The 23,940-nt window shown below is 36.7% G+C and overlaps 1 protein-coding gene and 1 pseudogene across 3 annotated transcripts in view; one reads left to right on the forward strand and one right to left on the reverse strand.

Annotated features, from left to right (window-relative positions):
- ATRNL1 (attractin like 1) overlaps positions 1–23,940 on the forward strand; it is a 746,492-nt gene that overhangs the window by 58,932 nt on the left and 663,620 nt on the right. For all 3 annotated transcript variants that reach the window (XM_065923396.1, XM_065923397.1, XM_065923398.1), the window contains exon 8: positions 2,641–2,896. In XM_065923396.1, the coding sequence (XP_065779468.1) occupies positions 2,641–2,896 (256 nt within the window). The remainder of the gene's footprint in view (positions 1–2,640; positions 2,897–23,940) is intronic.
- Positions 6,342–6,656, reverse strand: LOC136158330 (enhancer of rudimentary homolog pseudogene; annotated as a pseudogene).

Raw genomic sequence — 23,940 nt, forward strand, 5'->3', positions numbered from 1 at the left:
TCAGTCACTTAAAAAATTTTGATAAAATACACATCACAAAAGTTTACCATTTTGCCATTTTTAACAGTACAGTCCATCTAGTGGCATTAAGTACATTCAACTTGTTATACAGTCATTTCCATTATTTCCAGACCTCTTTTCATCTGGCAAAACTGAAACTCTGACCATTTTGTGTTCCTTCCAACAGTGCACAAGGATTCCAGTTCCTCCATATCCTTGTTAATACTTACTATTTTCTATTTTTCTTTCTTTCTTTTTTTTTTTAATAATAAAATTTCTAGTACGTGTAAAGCACTATCTCATTGTAGTTTTGATTTGTATTTCCCTAATGATTTATGATGTTGAACATCTTTCCAAGTGCTTATTGGCTATTTGTATGCTTTCTCTGAAGAAACATATATTAAGTCTTTTGCCTGTTTTTAAGTTTTTTTTTCTTTTTTTGGTGTTTAGTTGTAGGAGTTCTTTATGTATTCTGGATTTTATCTCCTAACTGGATTTATGATTTGCATATATTTTCTGTCATCCTGTGGGCTCTCTTTTTACTTTGTTGATAGTGTCCTTTAATGGGCAGGTTATTAATTTTGAAATAGTCCAATTTATCTGTTTTTTCTTTTCTTGCCTGTGCTTTTGGTATCATTTCCAATTTTGTATGAAGGTTCCAATGTCTACACATCTTTGCCAACACTAGTTACTGTTTTTTTGATTATAGTCATCCTAATGGGTATGAAGTGGTATTTTATGTTTGATTTACCTTTTGCTGTTGACTACAAATGTTAGTAGTCATGTGATTTTTTTGGGTATTTGTATTTTTTTTTGAAGAAATGTCTGTTTAAGTTCTTTGCCCATTTTAAAATCATTGAGATGTCAGAGTTTTTTATATGTTCTAGATACAGGTCCCTTATCAGGTACATGATTTGCAAATATTTCTTCCCGTTCTGTGAACTTTTACTTTCTTGGTGGTGTCTTTTGAAGCAGAGAAGTTTTGAACTTTGATGAAATCTAATTTATATACTTTTTCTTTGTTGCTTGTGATTTTTGTGTCATATCTAAGAATATGTTGTCAAATCCAAGGTCATGCATATTTAGCTTGTGTTTTCTCTAAATGTTCTATAGTTTTTTTGGCTTTTACTTTTAGGTCTTTGATCCATTTTGAGTTATTTTGTATGTTCTGTGCAGTAAGGATTTAGGTTCAGTCTTCTGCATGTAACTATCTTCTTTTCTTAGCATCATTTGTTGAGGGGACTAGTCTTTCCTCATTGAATGAGCTTGGCACTTTTGTCAAATATTAGTTAGCTGTAAGGATATGGATTTTTTTTCTGGACTCTCAGTTATGTTGATTTATGTGTTTATTTATTTTTTTTTCTAGTAGTTTGCTATCTTGATTACTTTTGCTTTGTAGAAAGTTTTAATGCTGAAAAGTGTTAATACTCCAATTTTATTCTTCTTTTTCAAGGTTGTTTAAATATTCTGTATCTCTTGCAATTCTGTGTGATTTTTTGAATCAACTTGTCAGTTTCTACAAATCTGGAATTTGAACTGAGATTGCATTGAATCTGTAGATCAGTTTGGAGAATACTGCAATCTCAACAATATTAAGTCTTCTGATCCAGGAACACAGGATGTCTTTGTATTAATTTGGATTTTTCAGTTGTTTGTAGCTTTCACAGTATAAATTTGGAGTTTCTTTTGTTAAATTATTCCTAGTTATTTTATTCTTTTTGATGCTTTTTAAATTGAATTGTTTACTTAAGTTTCATTTTTGGATTGTTAACTGCAAGTGTATAGAAATATAAATTGATTTTTTGGACATTGATCTTTTATTCTGCAGTGTTGCTGAAGTCAGTAACTCTAATTTTTTATTTCTTAAGATTCTCTATATACAAATTCCTATCATCTACAAATAGAAATATTTTACTCTTCTTTTCCAATCTGGATGCCTTTATTCAGTGTTTGCATATTTGCTCAGACTAAAAATCTTGAGTACAGTGTTGAATATACGTGGCAAAAAGTGGGCATCTTTATAACTGACCGTGGTGAAACATCCAGCCTTTTATCGTTAAATACAATATTAGCTTTGCGTTTTTCTTAGGTGCTCTTTATTAGGTTGAAGAAATTCTTTTCTCCTTCTAGGTTATTGAAATAGTAATGATTTATATATCATTCATTTCAATCACATATGATTTTTATAATTTATAAATGCTCTAAAGTATCTGCTCATAGCCATGAGAAGTGGTAATAAAAACGTACTCCACATAATATACACAAATGTGTCTACTTTTCTGGTGAACAATGCTTGATGGAAATGGTGAATGAGACTAGCACTAGGCGGTACAAATAGATGGTAAAATTCAGATGTAACAACTAGGGACTTAACAACTAGGATGGTTAATTAGCCATATAATATGTATTAAAACACCTTAAAGTAACTTTTTGAAAGTGTGACTTCCCCCCTTCTCATAATTAAAAGAATTAATCATCATTGCTCATGTGTTCCCATTTGACTTTTTACACATAAGAACCTATGTCTTATGCATGTTGTGAGCAGTTGCTAAAATTTAATGTTTAAACATAGTCTTTAATTCATGTATCTTGATAAGATATAAATATTTTGTGTATTAACATACGTTTTTTAATTTACAGGAAAACATCTTTATGTATGGAGGCAGAATTGAAACCAGTGATGGCAATGTCACAGATGAATTGTGGGTGTTTAACATACACAGTCAGTCGTGGAGTACAAAAACTCCCACGGTGCTTGGACACGGTCAGCAGTATGCTGTGGAGGGACATTCTGCACACATTATGGAGTTGGATAGTAGAGATGTTGTCATGATCATAATATTTGGATATTCTGCAATATATGGTTATACAAGCAGCATTCAGGAATACCATATCTGTGAGTTACTTTGACCATATAGCTATACGCTTTTTTTTAATTGGTTGAGAATATTTTTATCTTTAATAGATAATTTGAATTATCTATTATTCAATAGATATGTAAATATCTATTATATATTATTATCTATTCAAATAATATTAATTTGAATTTATCAAAATGATTAGCTATTTGAAATTAGAATTACAAGCCAAGAATTAGTATTTTTTAATATAGACTTTTAAATTTTGTGTTAGTATTGCACTATAATATTTATTTTCTTAGCTAAATGTGTGGATATGTTACATTATAGACACATTTTCTAAGGATTGAGAATGTGTATTTTTAAATATGAGAAGTTCCAATAGATGGTGCTATTTCTTTGAATTTTACTTATGAATTGAGAGCTAAAATTAACCCAGTTATCTTTACTATGCATTCCATGACTTCAGGATTTTTCATTTTTCAGGGTTTTGTTCCTAATCTTATTGCAGTATCTCTGTATATGTATTACTCTTCTAAAGTAAGCTTCCCAAGGATCGTCTTTTGGCTTCTATGAAAGATGATATCTGGTGTGTGAAGGTGACTGGGACAATCATATATGACTTTCTCTACTATACTCTTAAATATTCTAGTTTATTTTCCTGGTACTTTCTTTCTTTGAATTCTTTATGACATTTTCAAACAGTTGTAACCTTTTTTCCCCCCTTAATTTGTCTGCAAATATGTATATACTATGGTTGCTATTTAGGTTCAAGAACATACTCCATTTCTAGTTCTGGCCAGAATTATGAGCTCAAGTTTCTGGCCCTTTTGTGTGTAGATAACTGTATTCAATTATTGAGAGTCCTTGTGCAGTCTCAGTGAGGACTCATTTGCAGATCACTGTTAGCAGCAACAGGAGAGAGCTTGTGTGTCCAGGAAAGGACTCCCTCCTGAATACTCCAGTTTCCCCTGCAGTCCTTCTTAGTGATCCCTTCTTTTTCATCTCAAAGTACAGCTGGGCTAGAATTGATATATATATCCTCTTTACCTCTTATTGCCATTTCCTATTTTTACTCCATCCTCCCTGAAATCACTCAGCTTTGAATCTTATGTCATCAGACTGTACCACCTATTACTTCTTCTTCTACTCCTCTGTTGTTCCTTTGGTCACTGTTCTTAACTCCTGGAAGAATATATGTCTGTGTCCCACATACGTTAGTCAGGTATATTAACATCCAATTAAATACTTCTGGCCTCTCAACTTTTTTATCTCTCTTCCAAAGATCTTGCCTTCCATCCTGTGGTACCCTTGACTTTGTGTACCTGCGGTGAATCCCGTAATTTCCACTTCAGATATCTTACTCTTCAAGTGCTACTGATGTCTCCAGCTTACTTCCAAAGAGGATCCAGACTGGTAGTTCTTCACCCTTACCTCCATAGTCCATTGAGCCTCCTGTCAAGTTTTCAGTCTCCCTCCCGCCCTCTTTGTACTTCTCACTTACCAAGTTTTAAGTTCATAATCACCTCTCTCTCTACAGCTCTGTTTTATACATTTTCCTCTCCCTTAAAAATTCCAACAGTTCACTCCTCATCATTACTCTCAGTTGACGACTTTATTTTACTGAGAAAATAGAGGAACTCTAAAGAGACTTCTGGTGAGAGGAACATTTTGGATGTAATCGTTAATAAGAAATGCTACATTAAAAAAGCCTGTGTGCATGCCTTATTGTCAGAAACACTCATGCCCGCGATGAAGCAGATGTGGGTGAGTCATGCTCATTTTTCACATGGGCCCCAGAGTTGTTTAAGTAAGAGTTACAGATTTTCTATGTAAAGTTGTTTTTTAAATTTTGTTTTGAATTTTTGTTTTTTTTATAGTGTTCAGGGAATATTGTGGGTATTATTTCTCCTTTTTGTAATTTATTCACATTTTCTTTGGAATCCAGTTTTCATAATTGTTCCACAGATAGTTGAAAAGGAGGTAAATCCTATTATATCAAGATATAGCACAGGTTGTTTTTGTTGTTCAGTCACTCAGTTGTTTTCGACTTTTTGCAGCCCCATGGACTGCAGCACACCAGGCTTCCTTGTCTTTCATTATCTACCAGAATTTTGGTCAGATTCACGTCCATTGAGTGAATGAGGCCGTCCAACCATCTCATCCTCTGTCGTCCCCTTCTCCTCCTGCCTTCAATCTTTCCCAGCTTCAGGGTCTTTTCTAATGAATCGGCTATTTGCATCAGGTAGCCAGAGTTTTAGAACTTCAGCCTCAGCATAAATCCTTCCAATGAGTATTCGGGATTGACTTCCTTTAGGATTAACTGGTTTGTTCTCCTTGCAGTCCAAGGGACTCTCAAGAGGATTCTCCAGCTCCACAGTTCAAATCATCAGTTCTTTAGTGCTCAGCCTTCTTGATGGTCCAACTCTCACATCTTTACATGACTACTAGAAAAACCATAGCTTTGACTATACGGACCTTTGTTGGCAAAGTTATGTCTTTGCTTTTGAATATACTGTCTAGGTTTGTCAGAACTTTTCTTCCAGGGAGCAAGCATCTTTTAATTTCGTGGCTGCAGTCACCATTCACAGTGATTTTGGAGTCCAAGAAACTTTACTGCTCCTGATTAGGTCTTCTCTTCCTTACTTATGATTTTTTATATTAACTTGATCTATCATGCTCTGAAAGTTAATAAAAGTACAAAAATACTAGTTTATTTTTGCTTTTATCTTCTTATATGTTCTTGAATTTATGCTTTGTAGGATTTGCTATCATGGATATTCATAACTACTAAATCTTTATTGTGAATTGTGTCTTTTAATAGTATAAGGTACTTTGTTTATTGTTTTCTGATCTGATTTCTACCTTGTCTATTATTAATATTATGGCTCTTGAATTTGGGGGGATGGCAAGTTGGTCTTTTCTTGGTGTATTTTTGCCCATTTCTTTACTGTTAACCATTCAGAATCACTTTGTTTTAAATGTATCTCTTGTATACAAGAGAAAGTTGGATTTTGTCTTGTGATCCCATCTGGTTTTTTTATGTTTTCTGTGTTTTGTTGTCTTTTTTTTTTTTTAATAACTAAAGAACATTTATTTGTTTTTTACCAAGACTTTTATCTTGAGGATGTAACTAAACTGCGCCTCCACTCCCCACCCCAATTTGAAGGAGGATTAGTACAGTGGATGTTATAAAGCAGGTACGAACAGTTTGAGGGACTGGAACCAACGTTAACTGACAAAAACCAACTTCCTTCTAAATCATCATAAAAATGTTTAAGTAAAAATAAAAGGGGGGAGGGAGGGGGGCAAAGGGGTTTTCAGATTGAACAAGATTATCACATTTTATCTAATACATTGAATTCTGGCTAGGGTTTACCAAAATGGAAACGGAATAACTATAATACAAAACTTCCACTACAGCACACTGCACACATCTGTGTTCCAAGCCCTCCTCTGTTCCCCTAATGCCTCCAAACTCAACTATTTCCCAGCCTGTTGGGCCTGTCGACGAAGGAGCATGTAGATCTTCTCTTTAATCCAATCTTTCTTATAAGGCTGGTATGTCTGGGTATCAGCTTGGTAAACAAGGCAGCTGAGGTCTGCCAGGTCGTCAATAAAGTCAAACAACTGACTGATATCACATGTGATAGAGGGGCTGTTGGGACTCATTCTCTTCAGATGGTCTTCATACATGTTACAAACACCTTCCTTACACTCATTCACAGATTCACAGTCAGCGTAAGTTCTGCCTCCTGGCCTTTTGGTAGGCTGTACCAGCAAGATGGTGTGAGACATCGCGCCAAAGTCTCCCGCTGCAGCCGAAGCTGACTCCGCCGCCACACACGAGCTTATCCGCAGCCTGTTGTCTTTTTTTTATTGTAGCTCTTCTCATGTTGAGGGAGAGTGGGCCCATTTTTTGTGGGAATGAGAGGGGTAATTTTTGAGATCTGCCATTAAGTTTCTCCCATGTTCCTTGTTCCTTGTCTTCCTTTCTGCATTCTTGCAGGTTTCTCTATCTGGTTCTCTTAGTTTCATTGGCTTTTTGCACATTCACATCTGATTTGGAGTTGTTGAGTTTATTTTCATTCCCAGTTTCTCTGGAAATTTAATTTTTTTCTTTTCTTTCGCTTCCCCCACTTCATGTTTTCCTTATTTTGTATGTCTTGGGGAGAACAGGAAGATTCAGGATTAAACCATCATCATGCTTTTGAATTTGAACCATAATGTGATGACTTTTGAAGTTTTAAGATGAATACTTATTTAAGTTGACTGTTAACCAGAACTTTTACTCTTTGGTCAACTTCCAATTTACAAGCTACTGTTTTCTACTAATTTAATTAATTTTGTTTTGTTTTGAACACATTTGACATTATTATAAGTATTTAATGCAAGGGGTCACAATCTTTTCCATAAAGGGACAGATAGTAACCATTTTAGACTTTGTGGCCCATATGGTCTTTGTCAAAACCAATCAACTCTGCTGTTATAACATGAAAGGAGCCATAGACATCAACAGATGGGCGAGGCTTTGTTCTAGACTTAGCCTTGGGTCTTAGCCTGCCTACCCCTCCTCTAGAGAGAGAGTGTGTGGACTTCTAGGGGCCTAGCAACCCAGCTCCAAAGTAAGTTAAAGTTTTGTCCCGTGGGTTTTTTTTTCCCTTGAGTTTGTTTGCAGGATGAATTTAGCCCCAAAGTGACATGATGCCCCAAAGTCTAGTCTATAACCAAACTAGTTTTTTCTTCTGAATAAAGCCTAAACTGAAATAGAATTTTTTTCTGTTTGCCTCTGCAGAAGAGATTTTAAAACCTCACCTTTCATTAATAGTTAAAACCCTTTATGGATCCTAACTTTATATAGAAGTTCTGTGATGCAGTAACTGTGTGTGTTTACTTGTGTGTCTGTTAGTCGCTCAGTCGTGTCTGACTCTTTGCGACCCCATGGACTGTAGCCCACCAGGCTCCTCTGTCCATGGGATTCTCTAGGCAAGAATACTGGAGTGGGTTGCCATTCCTTCTCCAGGGTGAGTTTACCTGTAGTATTGACCATTAAAACCAATTCTGTAGGCCACCTGATTGGCACATGCCTTCCCCACCCAATCTGCCATCTGAATATAGTTTACAATTCACAGAATGCATTTTACTTTTTACATATTTCCCTTTATTGAAGGATAGGCCTGAGACATGGTGGTGACTATACTTCCACAGACGTTAGGAAGGCACAACAAATTTGTTCTAATCTCAAATATTAATATAGATTGTTATTTGTTTTTATTTGGAATAATTTGATTATAGAATGTCAGTTGTAGTTTTGGTAAATTTAAAAGTATTGAGGGGTTTTTTTTTTGGCTTATTCTATAATCAGAATATTATTTCTGTCAATGAGTAAATTTATCAAAAGGATAAATTTTTTATTTGATTTTTGTCCTATTATTTGTATTATTTGTCAGGCACCTTTATGAATGTAGTATAAGAAATGGGAAGAATACATGATTTATGAGTTTTATAAGGATAGTAAACTAATTATGAGTAGTTTTTAAATTCTGTAAATTACTTAGGTACAAAGTAAAGTTCATCATTTTCTAAAATTATATCTTAATAATAAAATTAGCATATTAATGTTCAGTTCAGTTCAGTTCAGTTGCTCAGTCGTGTCTGACTCTTTGCGACCCCATGAACCACAGCACTCCAGGCCTCCCTGTCTATCACCAACTCCTGGAATCCACCCAAACCCATGTCCATTGAGTCGGTGATGCCATCCAACCATCTCCTTCCCTATTGTCCCCTTCTCCTCCTGCCCTCAATCTTTCCCAGCATCAGGGTCTTTTCAGATGAGTCAGCCCTTCACATCAGGTGGCCAAAGTGTTGGAGTTTCAGCTTCAACATCATTCCTTCCAATGAACACCCAGGACTGATTTCCTTTAGGATGGATTGGTTGGATCTCCTTGCAGTCCAAGGGACTCTCAATATTAGTATTACTTTACTCCTAAAATATTTTGAATTTGTAGCTTATTGTTAAAAGATGTGATGTCAAAAAAATAATCTGTAAGTACTTCCACTTTTAAAAGTGCTTAGAAAAGAATACAAAACAATAGGTGTATATAGTTTAAAGACTGTCAGAATAGCTAACAGATACCATAGACATAGCTTGTGTATACCATAGACAAGTTCTACTTCAGGTAATGATATGAAGTTAAGTAAGGCTGCTCTGAACATAAGTAAAGAGATAATTTATTATCTTAGTTATAAGTGAATGCTTATCTCTATGGACAGAGTTAAAAACATTTTTCCCTCTATTCTTAGTGGTAATTACTACACTGTGATGTGACTTAGGCTCTCTTTTCTTGGCAGTTTTTAATGGCATTAGCTACCCAAATGTAGATTGGGTTTACTTTGATTATCCTTACTTTTTTAAAGCTTCTAGATAACTAAAAAAAAAAGTGTTTTTTAAAAAAATTAAATAGGGGCTATCTCTTCAGCCAGCATTGCAGTGAGGGTAGCTGAAAAGAAAGCTGAAGTTATAGCATAGTCATCCATGAAAACAGGGCATTTTACTAGATAAAAATTTACTTTGAAATATACTCAAAGGATGGTCTTAACCATTATGTAGAAATTTTAAAAAAAGATCAAAAACTTTCAGTTAGCATACTCTAAGTGACCACTTACTCAATTTCTAATAATACTGCAGATAATTCTGAAGTATCTTTGGCTCTGTGCTTAGTACTATGCATCTTCTCTGAGATTTTTGTAATATGATTTAGAACAAAGGAACCATCTGGTTAACTTATCTCTAATTATCTTAATTTGAACATTACTTTTGAAAAATACCTGAGATACTGCAGAATACCTTTTAGTTCTTGAGACTGTAGTTAAAAGTCTTAGGTACAGTCATTGGTATTTCTGAGTTTTAGAGTATCTGCTCTGCTGGAGCACCTTCAAATATTGTGTCAACTTTGTAGCTTATTGAAGCTCAGTTTTGGTTCCACTTGGTTCCAGAGATATGCAGTAAGGCTTCTCAGCAAAGGATGCATCAGCTGTTTTTCCTTCTCTTTATAGAACTTATTTCTAACAGGAAGATACAGACAGTAAAAAATAAACATAATAGGTATGCTTATATATGAGCCCACCAGGCTCCTCAGTCCATGGAATTTCCCAGGCAAGAATACTAGAATGGGTTGCCATTTCCCTCTCCTGGGGATCTTCCGGACCCAGGGATTGAACCGCATCTCTTACATCTTCTGCAATTGGCAGGCAGGTTTTTTGCCACTGAACCACCAGGGTGGCCCCATATGATGTATTACAAAGTAGTTATTTTTAGAGTTTGGATGTAGAGTCTGAGGAAAAATGATGAGTCAGGGATGATTCCAGAGTTTTCGACATGAGCCCCTGGAAAGGTGAAGTTGCCATTGACTGACATATAGAGTCTCTGAAGCAGGTTTGAGGTGAAGGTGGTTTGAATGTCAGGAGTTCAGCTTGGACATGTTTTATGTGAGATATCCATTAGATGTTAAAGTGAAGTCTTCAAGTAGTCAGTTGGCTGTTTGGAGTTCCAGAGAGAGATCTGGGCTGGAGATGTAAATCTGAGAGCTCTTGGCTTTTGAATGGCATTTAAAGCCATGAAACTGGATCAGATCACTAAGGAAGTGGGTTTAGATAGAAAGGAGAAAATGATTGAGCCTTAGGTTGTTCCAATAATAAGAGGTAAGGGAGAAGAAGGAAATAAGCAAGAAAGAGTACAGTGAACTAAAAGCTAAGTGATGAAAGACTATTAAACAGGAGAGTAATCAACTGTGCCAAATGTTGCTCTGCTGATGGGTCAGGTAGAATAGTTACTAAGGCCTGACCAGTAAATTTAGTACTGTGCAGATCTTTGGTGATCTTGACAAGAGCAGTTTTAGTGTAGTGGTGGGGTTAAAAGCCTGGCTGGATTGGATTTAAAACCGAGTGAGAGGAGTGGAATCTGATACAGTGGGCAAAGCCAGCTCTTTCAAGGAAATTTGCTTGTGAAGAAGAGCAAGGAAATTTAGCAGCAGGAAATGTAGGATGCTTTAAAAACTGGGTTTTCACAGACCATGAAATAAGAATTGAAGTGAATTTTACTTGGAAGGTGCAGGTATCACTCAAGGGATTTGAGAAGTGATGCAGGTGTGAGAAGGCCCCCATTAAAGGGTCTGTTAGTAAGGCATGTTCCAGTGGTGATGGAGCTTAGTTGCCCAGGCTTTTAAATCAGCACATACTATCTGAGTTCTATGGGCTATCTCTATAAAGTCAATCGATTCTTTATCCAAGGATTTGTTTCATTGAGTGTGGCTTGATTTATATTAAAATGTGTGCAGATAACATAACAGAACGTAACAACAGAATTCTTAGTACGGTAATAGCGTGTGTGGAGCACACGTGAATAGATCTGGTGGAGAAATTTTTTATCAATGCCCTAGAGTACAACTTCTAAAAATATTTGGTTATCAAGGGGTTGGGAGTGACAGTAACCAACAAGCGTCATGCAGAAAATTATTAGAAATTAACAGGAGTATGTATAATGAGAAAATTAGCTTGCAGTAGACGCTCCATAAACTTTGGTTTAAGTAACAAAGTGGAGGTGGCCTTTATAATTGTGTAATGATGAAAGACTGAGTTCCACAGTTGTACTTCTGCCTTCTTCATTTTCTGGAAATGGTTTAATTATCCTCTAAATTCTTGCATCTCTTTGTTTATAAATGAATATGATACATATACTGCTTTTTTTTTTAAAAGGTATTCTTGTTGTAGTTATATTCTTTTTCTAAGAAGTTAATTTTGGAGCAGAATCCTGCTGTATACCTCTTTGTATATGTACTTCTAGTAAAGTGCAATGTTTTCAGCAATATTCCTTAAAAGTGAATCTATACTTTTCCTGAATGTTTTAAAAAGTGTATTAGCCAAATTATTTCAGTTATGAACTTTATTCTTTTTTTTATGGTGATTCATATGGTACTGGATTTGATGTTCTCCATTTGTCGCTCCAGATTGACCCTCATCATTTCATTCTGCTCCCGTGCCCTCCAGCTTTCAGTTGGGATCAGAAGGTGGGAGATGGGTGAGGTTAAGGTGTTTTTCTCCTCTTCCTCCCTCCCTGCTGGATCTTCCTGGTTTAATTGTGTTGTCCTGCTGAAGCCTGCACTGTCAGATGTTCTTCCCCATAGCAGTTGCTCTTTTGAGTTCTAGAAATGTTCTTCCTCTTGCTTTTTTCATGCTTCAGGAGAGTAAAGGCTTGCTGCTGTGATAGTCCCAGAATTTTACCCTGGCTGTACTTCTGCAAGGCTTCCCTGGTGGCTCAGACAGGGTCAGGAAGATCCTCTGGAGAAGGGAATGGCTACCCACTCCCGTATTCTTGCCTAGAGAATCCCGTGGACAGAGGAGCCTGGTGGGCTACTGTCCATAGGGTCACAAAGAGTTGGGCACGACTGTGCGACCGACTCTGTCACTTTCACATACTTCTGTAAATAGTCTTTTTATTAGACTCTATGTGTGTATCTGAACACGCACACATGCTCAGTCTCTTCAATCATGTCCAATTCTGTGATCCTGTGGACTGTTGCCTGCCAGGGTCCTGTGTCCCTGGGATTCTCTAGGCAAGAATACTGGAGTGGGTTGCCATGCCCTCCTCCAGGGGATCTTCCCCACCCAGGGATTGAGCCCACGTTTCCTGTGTCTCCTGCATCGCAGATGGACTCTTTACCACTGGACCTCTGGGGAAGCCCTATTAGACTCTTCACAGTTAGTCATTTTGAGCATGTTGTGTTTTCTGTCCAGCCGCTGACTGACTGCACCTACTGTTCATTCTTAGAGATTCAAATATAACTTTTAACCTAAATGGAACTTGGTATGTACTGAGGTATTAGGATCCTGGAAGTTGGGAGAATGAAGTGTTTTGTGAGAGGACTTCACACTTGGTTAACAGAGAAAAATGTCAGAAGAAATATAAACTGTTGAAAGAGGGTGTAGCTAGGTCCTTTAGTTCGTTTCTACTACTACTGTTCTTGAAATTTTAAATTTTAGTGTGCCTATCTGTGGCATTTTACTTTCTCTTAATGTTAAAGATTGATATATTTGCTTAACATTTTTCAAGAACATTAACTATTCTAACTCTTAAAATAAGCAACATTCTTAGCTGCCAATTTATTACTTTCTAATTACTGAAAAACAAACATTTATTGAATATTCTTTTAAGTTTTCTTCTTATAATTATGTTTACTCTGACTCAACTTTATTTGGTTATTATGTCATCAAAATACAAGTAAGTAGTCATGTCTTACTAGCAAAATCACTCTCAAAAGTACATACCTGATAAGAGGATATTTTTTTTTAAAAATAACAATTTGTTGTGTTCTTTTAAGTTTTCTATTTATAATAGTTCATGTTCATTTTTTTTTAATTTAAAAACAAGTTTTCTGCTTTCCGTTAGTGTGAAATCCAGAATTTCTTAAAATGAAATTTTTTTTTTTAAAAAAGAGAGCTTTATCACATATACATGTATGCTTATATGGGATATCATTTTGCTTATTTATATTTTAATTTTTATAAAGCAGAAATAATATTTTATGCAGTCTTCTGTGGTTTTATTTTATTTCTTTCACCAGTGTATTCCCAGGATTAATTCATGTTGTTTTGTATTCCTATAGTTAACTTTTTTGATGTTTTTCATTGTCTGACTCTTTTGTGATTTGCCTATCCATTCTCCTGTTTATAAACTTTTGGATTGGGTGTCCAGTAAAATTTACCCACAGCAGCAATTTTGAGACATTTTGGTAAAAATACTATATTTTTAAAGATAATGAAAGAAAATTCCTAGGCTCTTTAGGCAGAAAGATGAACTATCTTACAAGGGCAAGAGATTAGATTAACAGTTCGAAACTCATGGCAGCCATGGAACAAATATTTCAAGAAACTTAAGGAAAGAAAATATAAGCTAAAGGTTTTTCAGTTCAGTCAGTTCAGTCGCTCAGTCGTGTCTAACTCTGCGACCCCATGGACTGCAGCACACCATGGCCTCCCTGTCCATCACCAACTCCCAGAGTTTACTCAAACTCATGTTCATTGAGTCGGTGATGCCATCCAGCCATCTCATCTTCTGTCATCCCCATCTCCTCCTTCCTTCAATCATTCCCAGCATCAGGGTCTTTTCAAATGAGTCAGCTCTTTGCATCAGGTGGCCAAAGTATTGGAGTTTCGGCTTCAACATCAGTCCATCCAATGGCACCCAGGACTGATCTCCTTTAGGATGGACTGGTTGGATTTCCTTGCAGTCCAAGGGACTCTCAAGAGTCTTCTCCAACACCACAGTTCAAAAGCATCAATTCTTTGGCACTCTACCTTCTTTCTAGTCCTACTCTCATATCCATACATTACTACTGGAAAAACCATATCCTTGACTCGACGAACCTTTGTTGGCAAAGTAATGTTTCTGCTTTTTAATGTGCTCTCTAGGTTGGTCATAGCTTTTCTTCCAGGAATAAGTTCATGGCTGCAGTCATCATCTGCAGTGATTTTGGAGCCCCCCCAAATAAAGTCTGTCAGTGTTTCCATTGTTTCCCCATCTATTTGCCATGAGGTGATGGGACCAAATGCCATGGTCTTAGTTTTCTGAATGTTGAGTTTTAAAGGTTTTCATATTTTGCCAAATAGTTTTTCATGTGTCAAACCTATAGAAAAAACATTTTGAACATGGCCAAACTCAGATAATTCTGTACATGTGGGCCATTACCATTTTTATTAAAATAGAAATTGTGGATTTTTTTTCTTTTTATAGGTCTAGCTAGTAAGTAGTTTAGGCTTGGTAGACCATAGTCTGTATTGTCACCACTCAATTCATCCTAGAGAATAGCTCATCTAATGAAGTGGTAATATATTTATGATATTGCAGTTCTTTGTATAGATATTAAATATCAGTAAGATATACACATGCATATATAACTTTAACTGATACCTATTTTCACAGCTATTTGTAAGGCCTCCTCAGACAACCATTTTGCCTTTTTGCATTTCTTTTCCATGGGGATGGTCTTGATCCCTGTCTCCTATACAATGTCACGAACTTCCGTCCATAGTTCATCAGGCTCTCTGTCTGTCAGATCTAGTCCCTTAAATCTATTTCTCACTTCCACTGTATGGTCATAAAGGATTTGATTTAGGTCATACCTGAATGGTCTAGTGGTTTCCCTACTTTCTTCAGTTTAAGTCTGAATTTGGCAATAAGGAGTTCATGATCTGAGCCTCAGTCAGCTCCTGGTCTTGTTTTTGTTGACTGTATAGAGCTTCTCCATCTTTGGCTGCAAAGAATATAATCAGTCTGATTTCGGTGTTGACCATCTGGTGATGTCCACCTAACAGAAGCAGAAGATATTAAGAAGAGGTGGCAAGAATACACAGAAAAACTGTACAAAAAAGATCTTCATGACCCAGATAATCATGATGGTGTGATCACTCACCTAGAGCCAGACATCCTGGAATGTGAAGTCAAGTGGGCCTTAGAAAGCATCACTACGAGCAAAGCTAGTGGATGTGATGGAATTCCAGTTGAGCTATTTCAAATCCTGAAAGATGATGCTGTGAAAGAGCTGCACTCCATATGCTAGCAAATTTGGAAAACTCAACAGTGGTCACAGGACTGGAAAAGGTCTGTTTTCATTCCAATCCCTAAGAAAGGCAATCCCAAAGAATGCTCAAACTACTGCACAATTGCACTCATCTCACACGCTAGTAAAGTAATGCTCAAAATTCTCCAAGCCAGGCTTCAGCAATACGTGAACCGTGAACTTCCAGATGTTCAAGCTGGTATTAGAAAAGGCAGAGGAACCAGAGATCAAATTGCCAATATCCGCTGGATCATCGAAAAAGCAAGAGAGTTTCAGAAAAACATCCATTTCTGCTTTATTGACTACGCCAAAGCCTTCGACTGTGTGGATCACAATAAACTGTGGAAAATTCTGAAAGAGATGGGAATACCAGACCACCTGACCTGCCTCTTGAGAAACCTGCATGCAGGTCAGGAAGCAACAGTTAGAACTGGACATGGAACAACAGACTGGTTCCAAATAGGTAAAGTAGTACGTCAAGGCTGTATATTGTCACCCTGCTTATTTAACTCATATGCAGAGTACATCATGAAAAACGCTGGGCTGGAAGAAGCACAAGCTGGAATCAAGATTGCTGGGAGAAATATCAATAATCTCAGATATGCAGATGATACCACCCTTATGGCAGAGAGTGAAGAGGAACTGAAAAGCCTCTTGATGAAAGTGAAAGAGGAGAGTGAAAAAGTTGGCTTAAAGCATAACATTTAGAAAACTAAGATCATGGCATCTGGTCCCATCACTTCATGGGAAATAGATGGGGAGACAGTGGAAACAGTGTCAGACTTTATTTTTTGGGGCTCCAAAATCACTGCAGATGGTGACTGCAGCCATGAAATTAAAAGATGCTTACTCCTTGGAAGGGAAGTTATGACCAACCTAGATAGCATGTTAAAAAGCAGAGACATTACTTTGCCAACAAGGTCCGTCTGGTCAAGGCTATGGTTTTTCCAGTGGTCATGTATGGATGTGAGAGTTGGACTGTGAAGAAAGCTGAGCACCGAAAAAATTGATGCACTTGAACTGTGGTGTTGGAGAAGACTCTTGAGAGTCCCTTGGACTGCAAGGAGATCCAACCAGTCCATCCTAAAGGAGATCAGTCCTGGGTGTTCGTTGGAAGGACTGATGCTGAAGCTGAAACTCCAATACTTTGACCACCTCATGCGAAGAGTTGACTCGTTGGAAAAGACCCTGATGCTAGTAGGGATTGGGGGCAGGAGAAGAAGTGGATGACAGAGGATGAGATGGCTGGATGGCATCACCGACTCGATGGGCATGAGTTTGAGTAAACTCTGGGAGTTGGTGATAGGGAGGCCTGGTGTGCTGCGATTCATGGGTTCGCAGAGTCGGACACGACTGAGCGACTGAACTGAATTGAACTGATATATATATGAAAGACATATGTATTTATATAGGTACCATATATATTTATATAGGTATCAGTAAAATTTAAATGTGTGTATAGTTTTTACTGATATTTAATGAGGAGGTGAATGGGAACACTTCAGATGAAAAACAGATAGAGAACATTTCATGTATTTAATTTTAGAGCTAAGTGTAAAACAAGAGTGGTGGGGATGTCAGTAGATGAATCGTATGCAAATGTTGTTACTATGTTCTAAGTAGAAAGAATGCAACTAAATGTGAGAGGAGAAGAAAGAGAAAGGGGGAAGCAGAAAAAGAACCTGTACCGTTGTGTAGATAATAGGTAGGATAATAGACACGATACTGTTTAATGCTTGGTATACTGTATGGGTCAGTTGGACCCAGTTTTAGTTTTTTAGTTTCTTTTTTGAGCAAACCTAACTATCTTTGGGGAGAAGGGCATGGCACCCTACTCCAGTATTCTTGCCTGGAGAATCCCAGGGAGAATCCTGGAGGGCTCCAGTCCATTGGGTCACAAAGAGTCAGACACAACTGAGCGACTTTCACTTCACTTCACTTCAACTATCTAATGGGGCTTCCCTTGTAGCTCAGTTGGTAAAGAGTTTTTCTGCAATACAGGAGACCTGGGTTCAATTCCTGGGTGGGAAGATCCCCTGGAGAAGAAAATGGCAACCCACTCCAGTATTCTTGCCTAGAGAATCCCATGGACAGAGGGACCTGGCAGGCTATAGTCTATGGTGTCGCAAGAGTCGGACATGACTGAGCAACTAAGCATACACACAGTTATCTATGAAGTTGTTTCATGAATTTCATTCTTTCTTAGAAGGCTTCCAAACAACAAAGAGAACTTTCACTTATTTTAAAAATGTGAAGTAAAATATTCTATATGTAATTACCTAGATGGATCTGTTGGACCCTTCTACAAATCTAGATACATGTGGGATCTTAGTGTTCCTATTTTTTCTATATTTTGAAATATTTTGTTACTTTATTCTAGTAATTCATTGCTCATCAGTTATTCCCAGCTGTGCTAAAAAATTACCAAGAAAATAAGTTGTTTATAAGGATGGTGCTACAGTGAAATATATTGTCATCATTCTGTTTTCTTATGGTAGTGCCCAAATTATTTTATCACATTTAAAGGAAGCATAAGAGAAGACTGGAAGCAGCATGATAGTAGCCTGTTTTTAGCTTTTGTTGAACACAGCTGAGAATGTAGGTTTTTTCACTTATGCCTGCAATGATAATGGAATAGATCATCTACTTTAGATCTCAGACTATGACTCTTCACGTGATTACTCTTCATATATGACTGTTCATGCCCTAAATAATTTTTTCAAGCTCAAAGATTGATGAGTGAGCAATATATTTTAATCTTTTAGTATATTTATGCCCCATCATTTATTTGATATTGGCTTCTCTGCTGACTTGGGCTTCTCTGATAGCTCAGCTAGTAAAGAGTCCTCCTGCAATGCAAGAGACCCAGGTTCAACTTCTAGGTCAGGAAAGGTACAGAGGCTGTTCTTGGGCTTCCGTGGTGGCTCAGCTGGTAAAGAATCCACCTGCAGTGTGAGAGACCTGGGTTCGATCCCTGGGTTGGGAAGATCCTCTGGAGAAGGGAAAGGCTACCCACTCCCGTATTCTGGCCTGGAGAATTCCATGAACTGTATAGTCCATGGGGTCACAAAGAGTTGGACATGACTGAGCGACTTTCACTTTCACTTCCCTGATGGCTCAGAAGGTAAAGAATCTGCCTTCAATGCAGGAGACCTAGGTTCAATTCCTGGGTCAAGAAGATCCCCTGGAGAAGGGAATTGCTACCCACTCTAGTATTCTTGTCAGGAAAATTCCATGGACAGAGGAAACTGGTGGGCTACAGACCATGGAGTTTCAAAGAGTCAAATGATTGAGCAACTCACAGTTTCACTTTTTTTTTTTTTTTGCTATATTTAAGTTCTTACTGATATTTTCAAGAAGTAGTTTTTCACTACTTAGTGAATATAAATTAGTTTTCTAGAAATTATTGTTTCTTATTTTTCTGCTTTTGATTACTGTTGTTCCTGGGATACTTAGGATTAAAACTGAGATACAAATGTTAAAAGTTAAGTAGGAAAGGAGAGAATTAAGGCCACTGTGAAGGTATGAACATAGAGGAAACCACTAGAGCAAAAACAGAAATTTTCTTAAATACCAATGAAAGAAAATATCAGATAGGAAAAAACCTCAGAAAAACACATCCTAAATCACACAGTAATTATAAACTAGTATGACAGAGTTGAGCTCCAACATAATATTATCAATAAACATGGATGAGATTAAGTTGCCTATTCAAAGAAAACATATTCACATTGGTGCATAAAGCAAAATTCAACTCTGTGCTGGTCATAGAAGATGCACTTGAAACGTGTTGATTCAGAAAGACTAAAATGAAGGGACAAAGGAAGATTTACTAGGAAAAATGGATACAGTGAGAAAGAGGGGCTTTGATCCTCAATCAGAGAAAGTAGAATTCGTATCACCAAAACATTACATAAGAACACCTTAAGATAAAAAATCCACAATTCACTATAATGATATAATGATTATATATATGATATAATGATATAATATATGAGAAGAATATCAGTGCACCAAATAATCCAGCAACCACCTATACAAAACTGAAATTACAGGTGATGCAAAGAGAAATAGATAGCATCACTGTCATTAGCAAACAATTCAGGCATTACTTTCAGTACTTAAGAGGACAAAAAAATACACACACAGACACACACACACACACATAAATGTCAAGCAATACAGCCTGATTACAGACAATGTTGTCTCTCCAGCTAAACATAGAAAACTTGCAATAAGTGAGTTGACCATATACTAGAGTATAAAGAAAACAGTAGTTTCCAAAAGGTGCAAATATTGAAATTAAATACCTGCATGTTAAATAAAGCCTTCCTGTTGGATGAAAGAAGAAATAAATGCAAATTTAAATTATAAAATTACTGAAAAATAATGACAGTAAAAGCAACATGTATGATAATCTGTGAGATACTTTTAAAAGCAGTCATCAGAGGAATATTTTTAGCATTAATCAGCTATATTAATATGAATGAAAATAAATGAACCATATCCCCATTTCTGTGGGCTGGGTGGGCCCAAACAGCTGGGGTGGGCCCAAACAGCTGGGGTGACTTGATTGGGGGCGGTGCTGGTATCATCTGTAGCCTTTTCACTCATATATATTCTGTTGCAGTTGAGATGACTGAAAGCTAAGCTCAAATGGGACAGTTTTTAGGTTACTTACACAGTCTGCATATAGTTTGGACTTCTCAGCATGCCAACTGAGTTTGAAAAGATGTGTCCTGAGAGGGAACATCAGAAGATCAAGCATCCACAAAAATCAGGCAAAAACTGCATATCTTTTAATGCAGAGCCTTAAAAGTCCCATAACATCACATCCGTATTCTCTCAACTGAAGCAGTCATAGACTCTTTAGATTCAAAGGGAGGACTCATAGATTCTCCTTCTTAGTGGTAAGCATTGAAGAGAATTTGGGCTGTGTTTTAAAATCCCTTAAATCTCCAATAGAAATACATATCAATTTCATTCCAAAGAATTTATCCTGCAGATACTTTTTTTTTTGTATGTACAAGGTTATTCACGGTAACATTATTTGGAAACTCCTTCAATGATAAAACTAAGAAAGGGATGGATAAGCTAGTACATCCACATTAGTGGTCATGCACTTGTAGAAAACAATGATAAACTCTTTGAAATCAAATGGAGTGATTTACAGATATATTGTGACTAAGTATATAATATATATGTGTGTGTTAGTCGCTCAGTCATGTCTGACCCTTTGCGATCCCATGGAGCCCACCAGGCTCCTTTGTCTGTGGGATTCTCCAGGCAAGAATACTGGAGTGGGTTGCCATTTCCTTCTTCAAAAAGGCTGATGAAAGTGTGTAAAATCAAAATGATAACCGTACTTAGCAGCACAGTTGCAATAAAGCATCACTAAGATCTATAATATATATAATATACTACTTTTGGTGTGTTAGTGAAGTAAGGGAAATCAGAAAACATACTTATGCCTGTTTATATAAGCAAAGAACACCAGAAAGATAGACCAGAAAACAGTGATGTTGATTACTTACAAGGGGCAACAGAGAATGCTGTGGAAACGATAGGAAATGAAAATATATTTCCCTTAATTCGTATTTTTTTTTTAATTCGTATTTTTTAAAAAATAGTTTGGACTTTTAAAAGCATATTGTCATTAGAAACATGTATGATCTATATATAAAAGTTAAATAAACAAGGAAAAGAACAAAAGAAAACAAAACTCTAGAGTATGCAAACTGAAATTAATGAGCCCATCTGTATTTCAAATGAATAGTATAGTTAAACTCTGAAAGGGGTGAAAAGAACTAATCTAAGAGACTTTTTAAAGTGATGTTTGTTTGCCTTTAGTATATGTGTGAATGTGAGGAAGAACTGCTAACAAGTCTTGTAGTTGTTTTTTGAAGGGCTTGGTAAAGCAGTTCTAAAATTATTTTAGATGTATGGTTAGATTGAAAGAATGAGTAAATGTGTTGATATTATTGGGAGCTAGAGTTCCTGATATGGAAGATAGGAGATACAAATAAGAAATGTGGAAGGCAAGGAAGGATACTGCCAAGATGGATTGAAATTGGAGGTATCGGCGTGAGTTTATGATTAGAAGGTAGATAGGTACTTATTAATTCTTCAGAAAGGGTCTAGATGTGAAGACACCCCAGTAATCGTGAACACATTGGTCAACCATATTCCCAGATGGAGTTTTTAATAACATTTTTACCAAAAGAAGCAGGGCTCCTTGGAGAAATGGCTGATTTCAGGGCTGTGGTAGGGAAATAAAAAGATAAGCCTGGTATATCTTGTTATGATAAGTAAAAAAAAATGTCAAAAGGACAAAAGAACATAGAGATCAGCTTGAAGGGGTTCCCTTGGTATATCCAGGGTAATTTGAGCATCAGAAAGAAAAGTGAAGTGAAAGTCACTGAGTTGTGTCCGACTCTCTGCAACCCCATGGATTATACAGTCCATGGAATTCTCCAGGCCAGAATACTGGAGTGCGTAGCCAACCACTTCTCCAGGGGATCTTCCCAACCCAGGGATTGAACTCAGGTCTCCTGCACTGCAGGTGAATTCTTTGCCAACTGAGCCACCAGCGAAACATAAGAATACTGGAGTGGCTAGCCTAGTCCTTCTCTGGTGGATCTCCCCGATCCAGGAATTGAACGAGGGGTTTCCTGCATTGCAGGCAGATTCTTTACCAGCTGAGCTACTAGGGAAGCCCATCAGAATAATTTAGAGTAATTAGAATAATTTATGAATCACTGAAAACACAGGAATTCATGAACCTATACAAAATAACAAACGTAAATAGAGGAGAAGGGATGCCTCTTTCCTACACAGAATGCTGACCGACATTGCTAAAGTTGAGAAATCAGTTTTTTTGGTGACAATCACAGTAAAAATTCATTTAGGAAAGAATCAGCAATGAATGCCAAATCTTTGGGGGTGGGGACAAGTTTTTAATGTGATGTGCATGATATTTAGATGTCTTTCCCACAGATTGTTCATTGGGTTCAGGGGAAAAATAGTAACTATGCACTGTAAAAATCCATTAGAACCTTGTCAGGCGATGAAAATTAACATTGCAAGCCATGGGAAATTGGACATTATGTGCCTCTGGATATGGTACCTGCTAAAAGAAACATTACTTAGAGTGGAGTTCTGTAAACTTTTTCTGTAAAGACTTACATAGTACATATTTTAGGCTTTGTCGATCATACAGTCTCTGATTTACTCAATTCTTCCACTGAAGTTTGAAAGCAAGCCATGGATGGTATGTCAATGAATGGATATATCTGTGTGCCCCAGTACATTTTGTTTATGAAAATGAGTGGCTGGCTAGCTTTGGCCCATGGAACATAAGTTGCTGACCTTTGGCTTACAGTATTCTAAGAATTAGTACCTGAATCCCATCATGAGGCCATATTGTATAAACTTCAAATGAGGAATAGTTATTCCTCAAGAGTGTCAATATCATGAGAGAGAAGATAAGGCTGGAAATTGTTCCAGATTAAAGAATTAAAGAAGGCTAAAGAAAATGACAACTGAATGCAGTTAAGTGATAAAAGACTGAATTGTACACTGGGAGAATTTGAATTTATAGATTGAAATATATGTGTTTATTAAACAGTATATACATGTTAACCTCCTTTATGTGGATAACTATAATATTGGTTTGTAAAAAAAGTCTTCGTTCTTAAGATATACACCAAATATTTAAGTGTAATAGGAATGATCATGCCTGTTTTGTATGTGTGTGTGTGTGTGTGAGTATGTCTACACCCATGCACACACACATGCTCACATGTTCACGTGAGAGATGGAGAGAGGGAACTAATGATAAAACAAATGGGCAGAATGTTAGCCATTAGTGAATCTGAATAATCAGTATATGAAATTCCTTTGACTGTTCTTATAACTTGTTTGTATCTTTGAAATTGTATCTAAATAAAGTGCTGAAATAGATGAGAGGAAATAGATTTTTTTTTCATTTGGGTTATATAGGATATATATTTGAGCTGTGGAGAATAGGAATACTTGTGAACTTGCTCTGGCAGTAAAGGAAACGTCAGTTTGTCCTTTTTGCTGCACTTAGAATTATAGGAATTTTAGGGAATCTGTAAATCTCAAAGGGGAATTATGTGCATGGTTTTACTCAGTTGGGTCATAAAGCTCTTCTGGGTTAGTCCTGAGGGAACTTTATTTCATTTTAAGTCAGCAGTACATTATACACCTTCTAAGACTCTCAGTGTGAGTCTCAACGTTAGTATAATATTAATGTTTTGCTGTACTATGTTACATGCCATTAGGATTTGGAGGTATAGTTGGGAAGCCATTATTAATGTCATTTTACTTTGCATTTTTTCTTTTGATTTAAAAATCATTAGATATGGTGTTCTTAGCAAGGTAATTTTTTTCTCTATAGGAATTGTGATGCTATATGGCTTTCTCTTCTCTTCATTTTTAACATC

Source organism: Muntiacus reevesi, chromosome 2 (genome assembly GCF_963930625.1).
Source record: "Muntiacus reevesi chromosome 2, mMunRee1.1, whole genome shotgun sequence".
NCBI classification, from domain to species: Eukaryota; Metazoa; Chordata; class Mammalia; order Artiodactyla; family Cervidae; genus Muntiacus; species Muntiacus reevesi.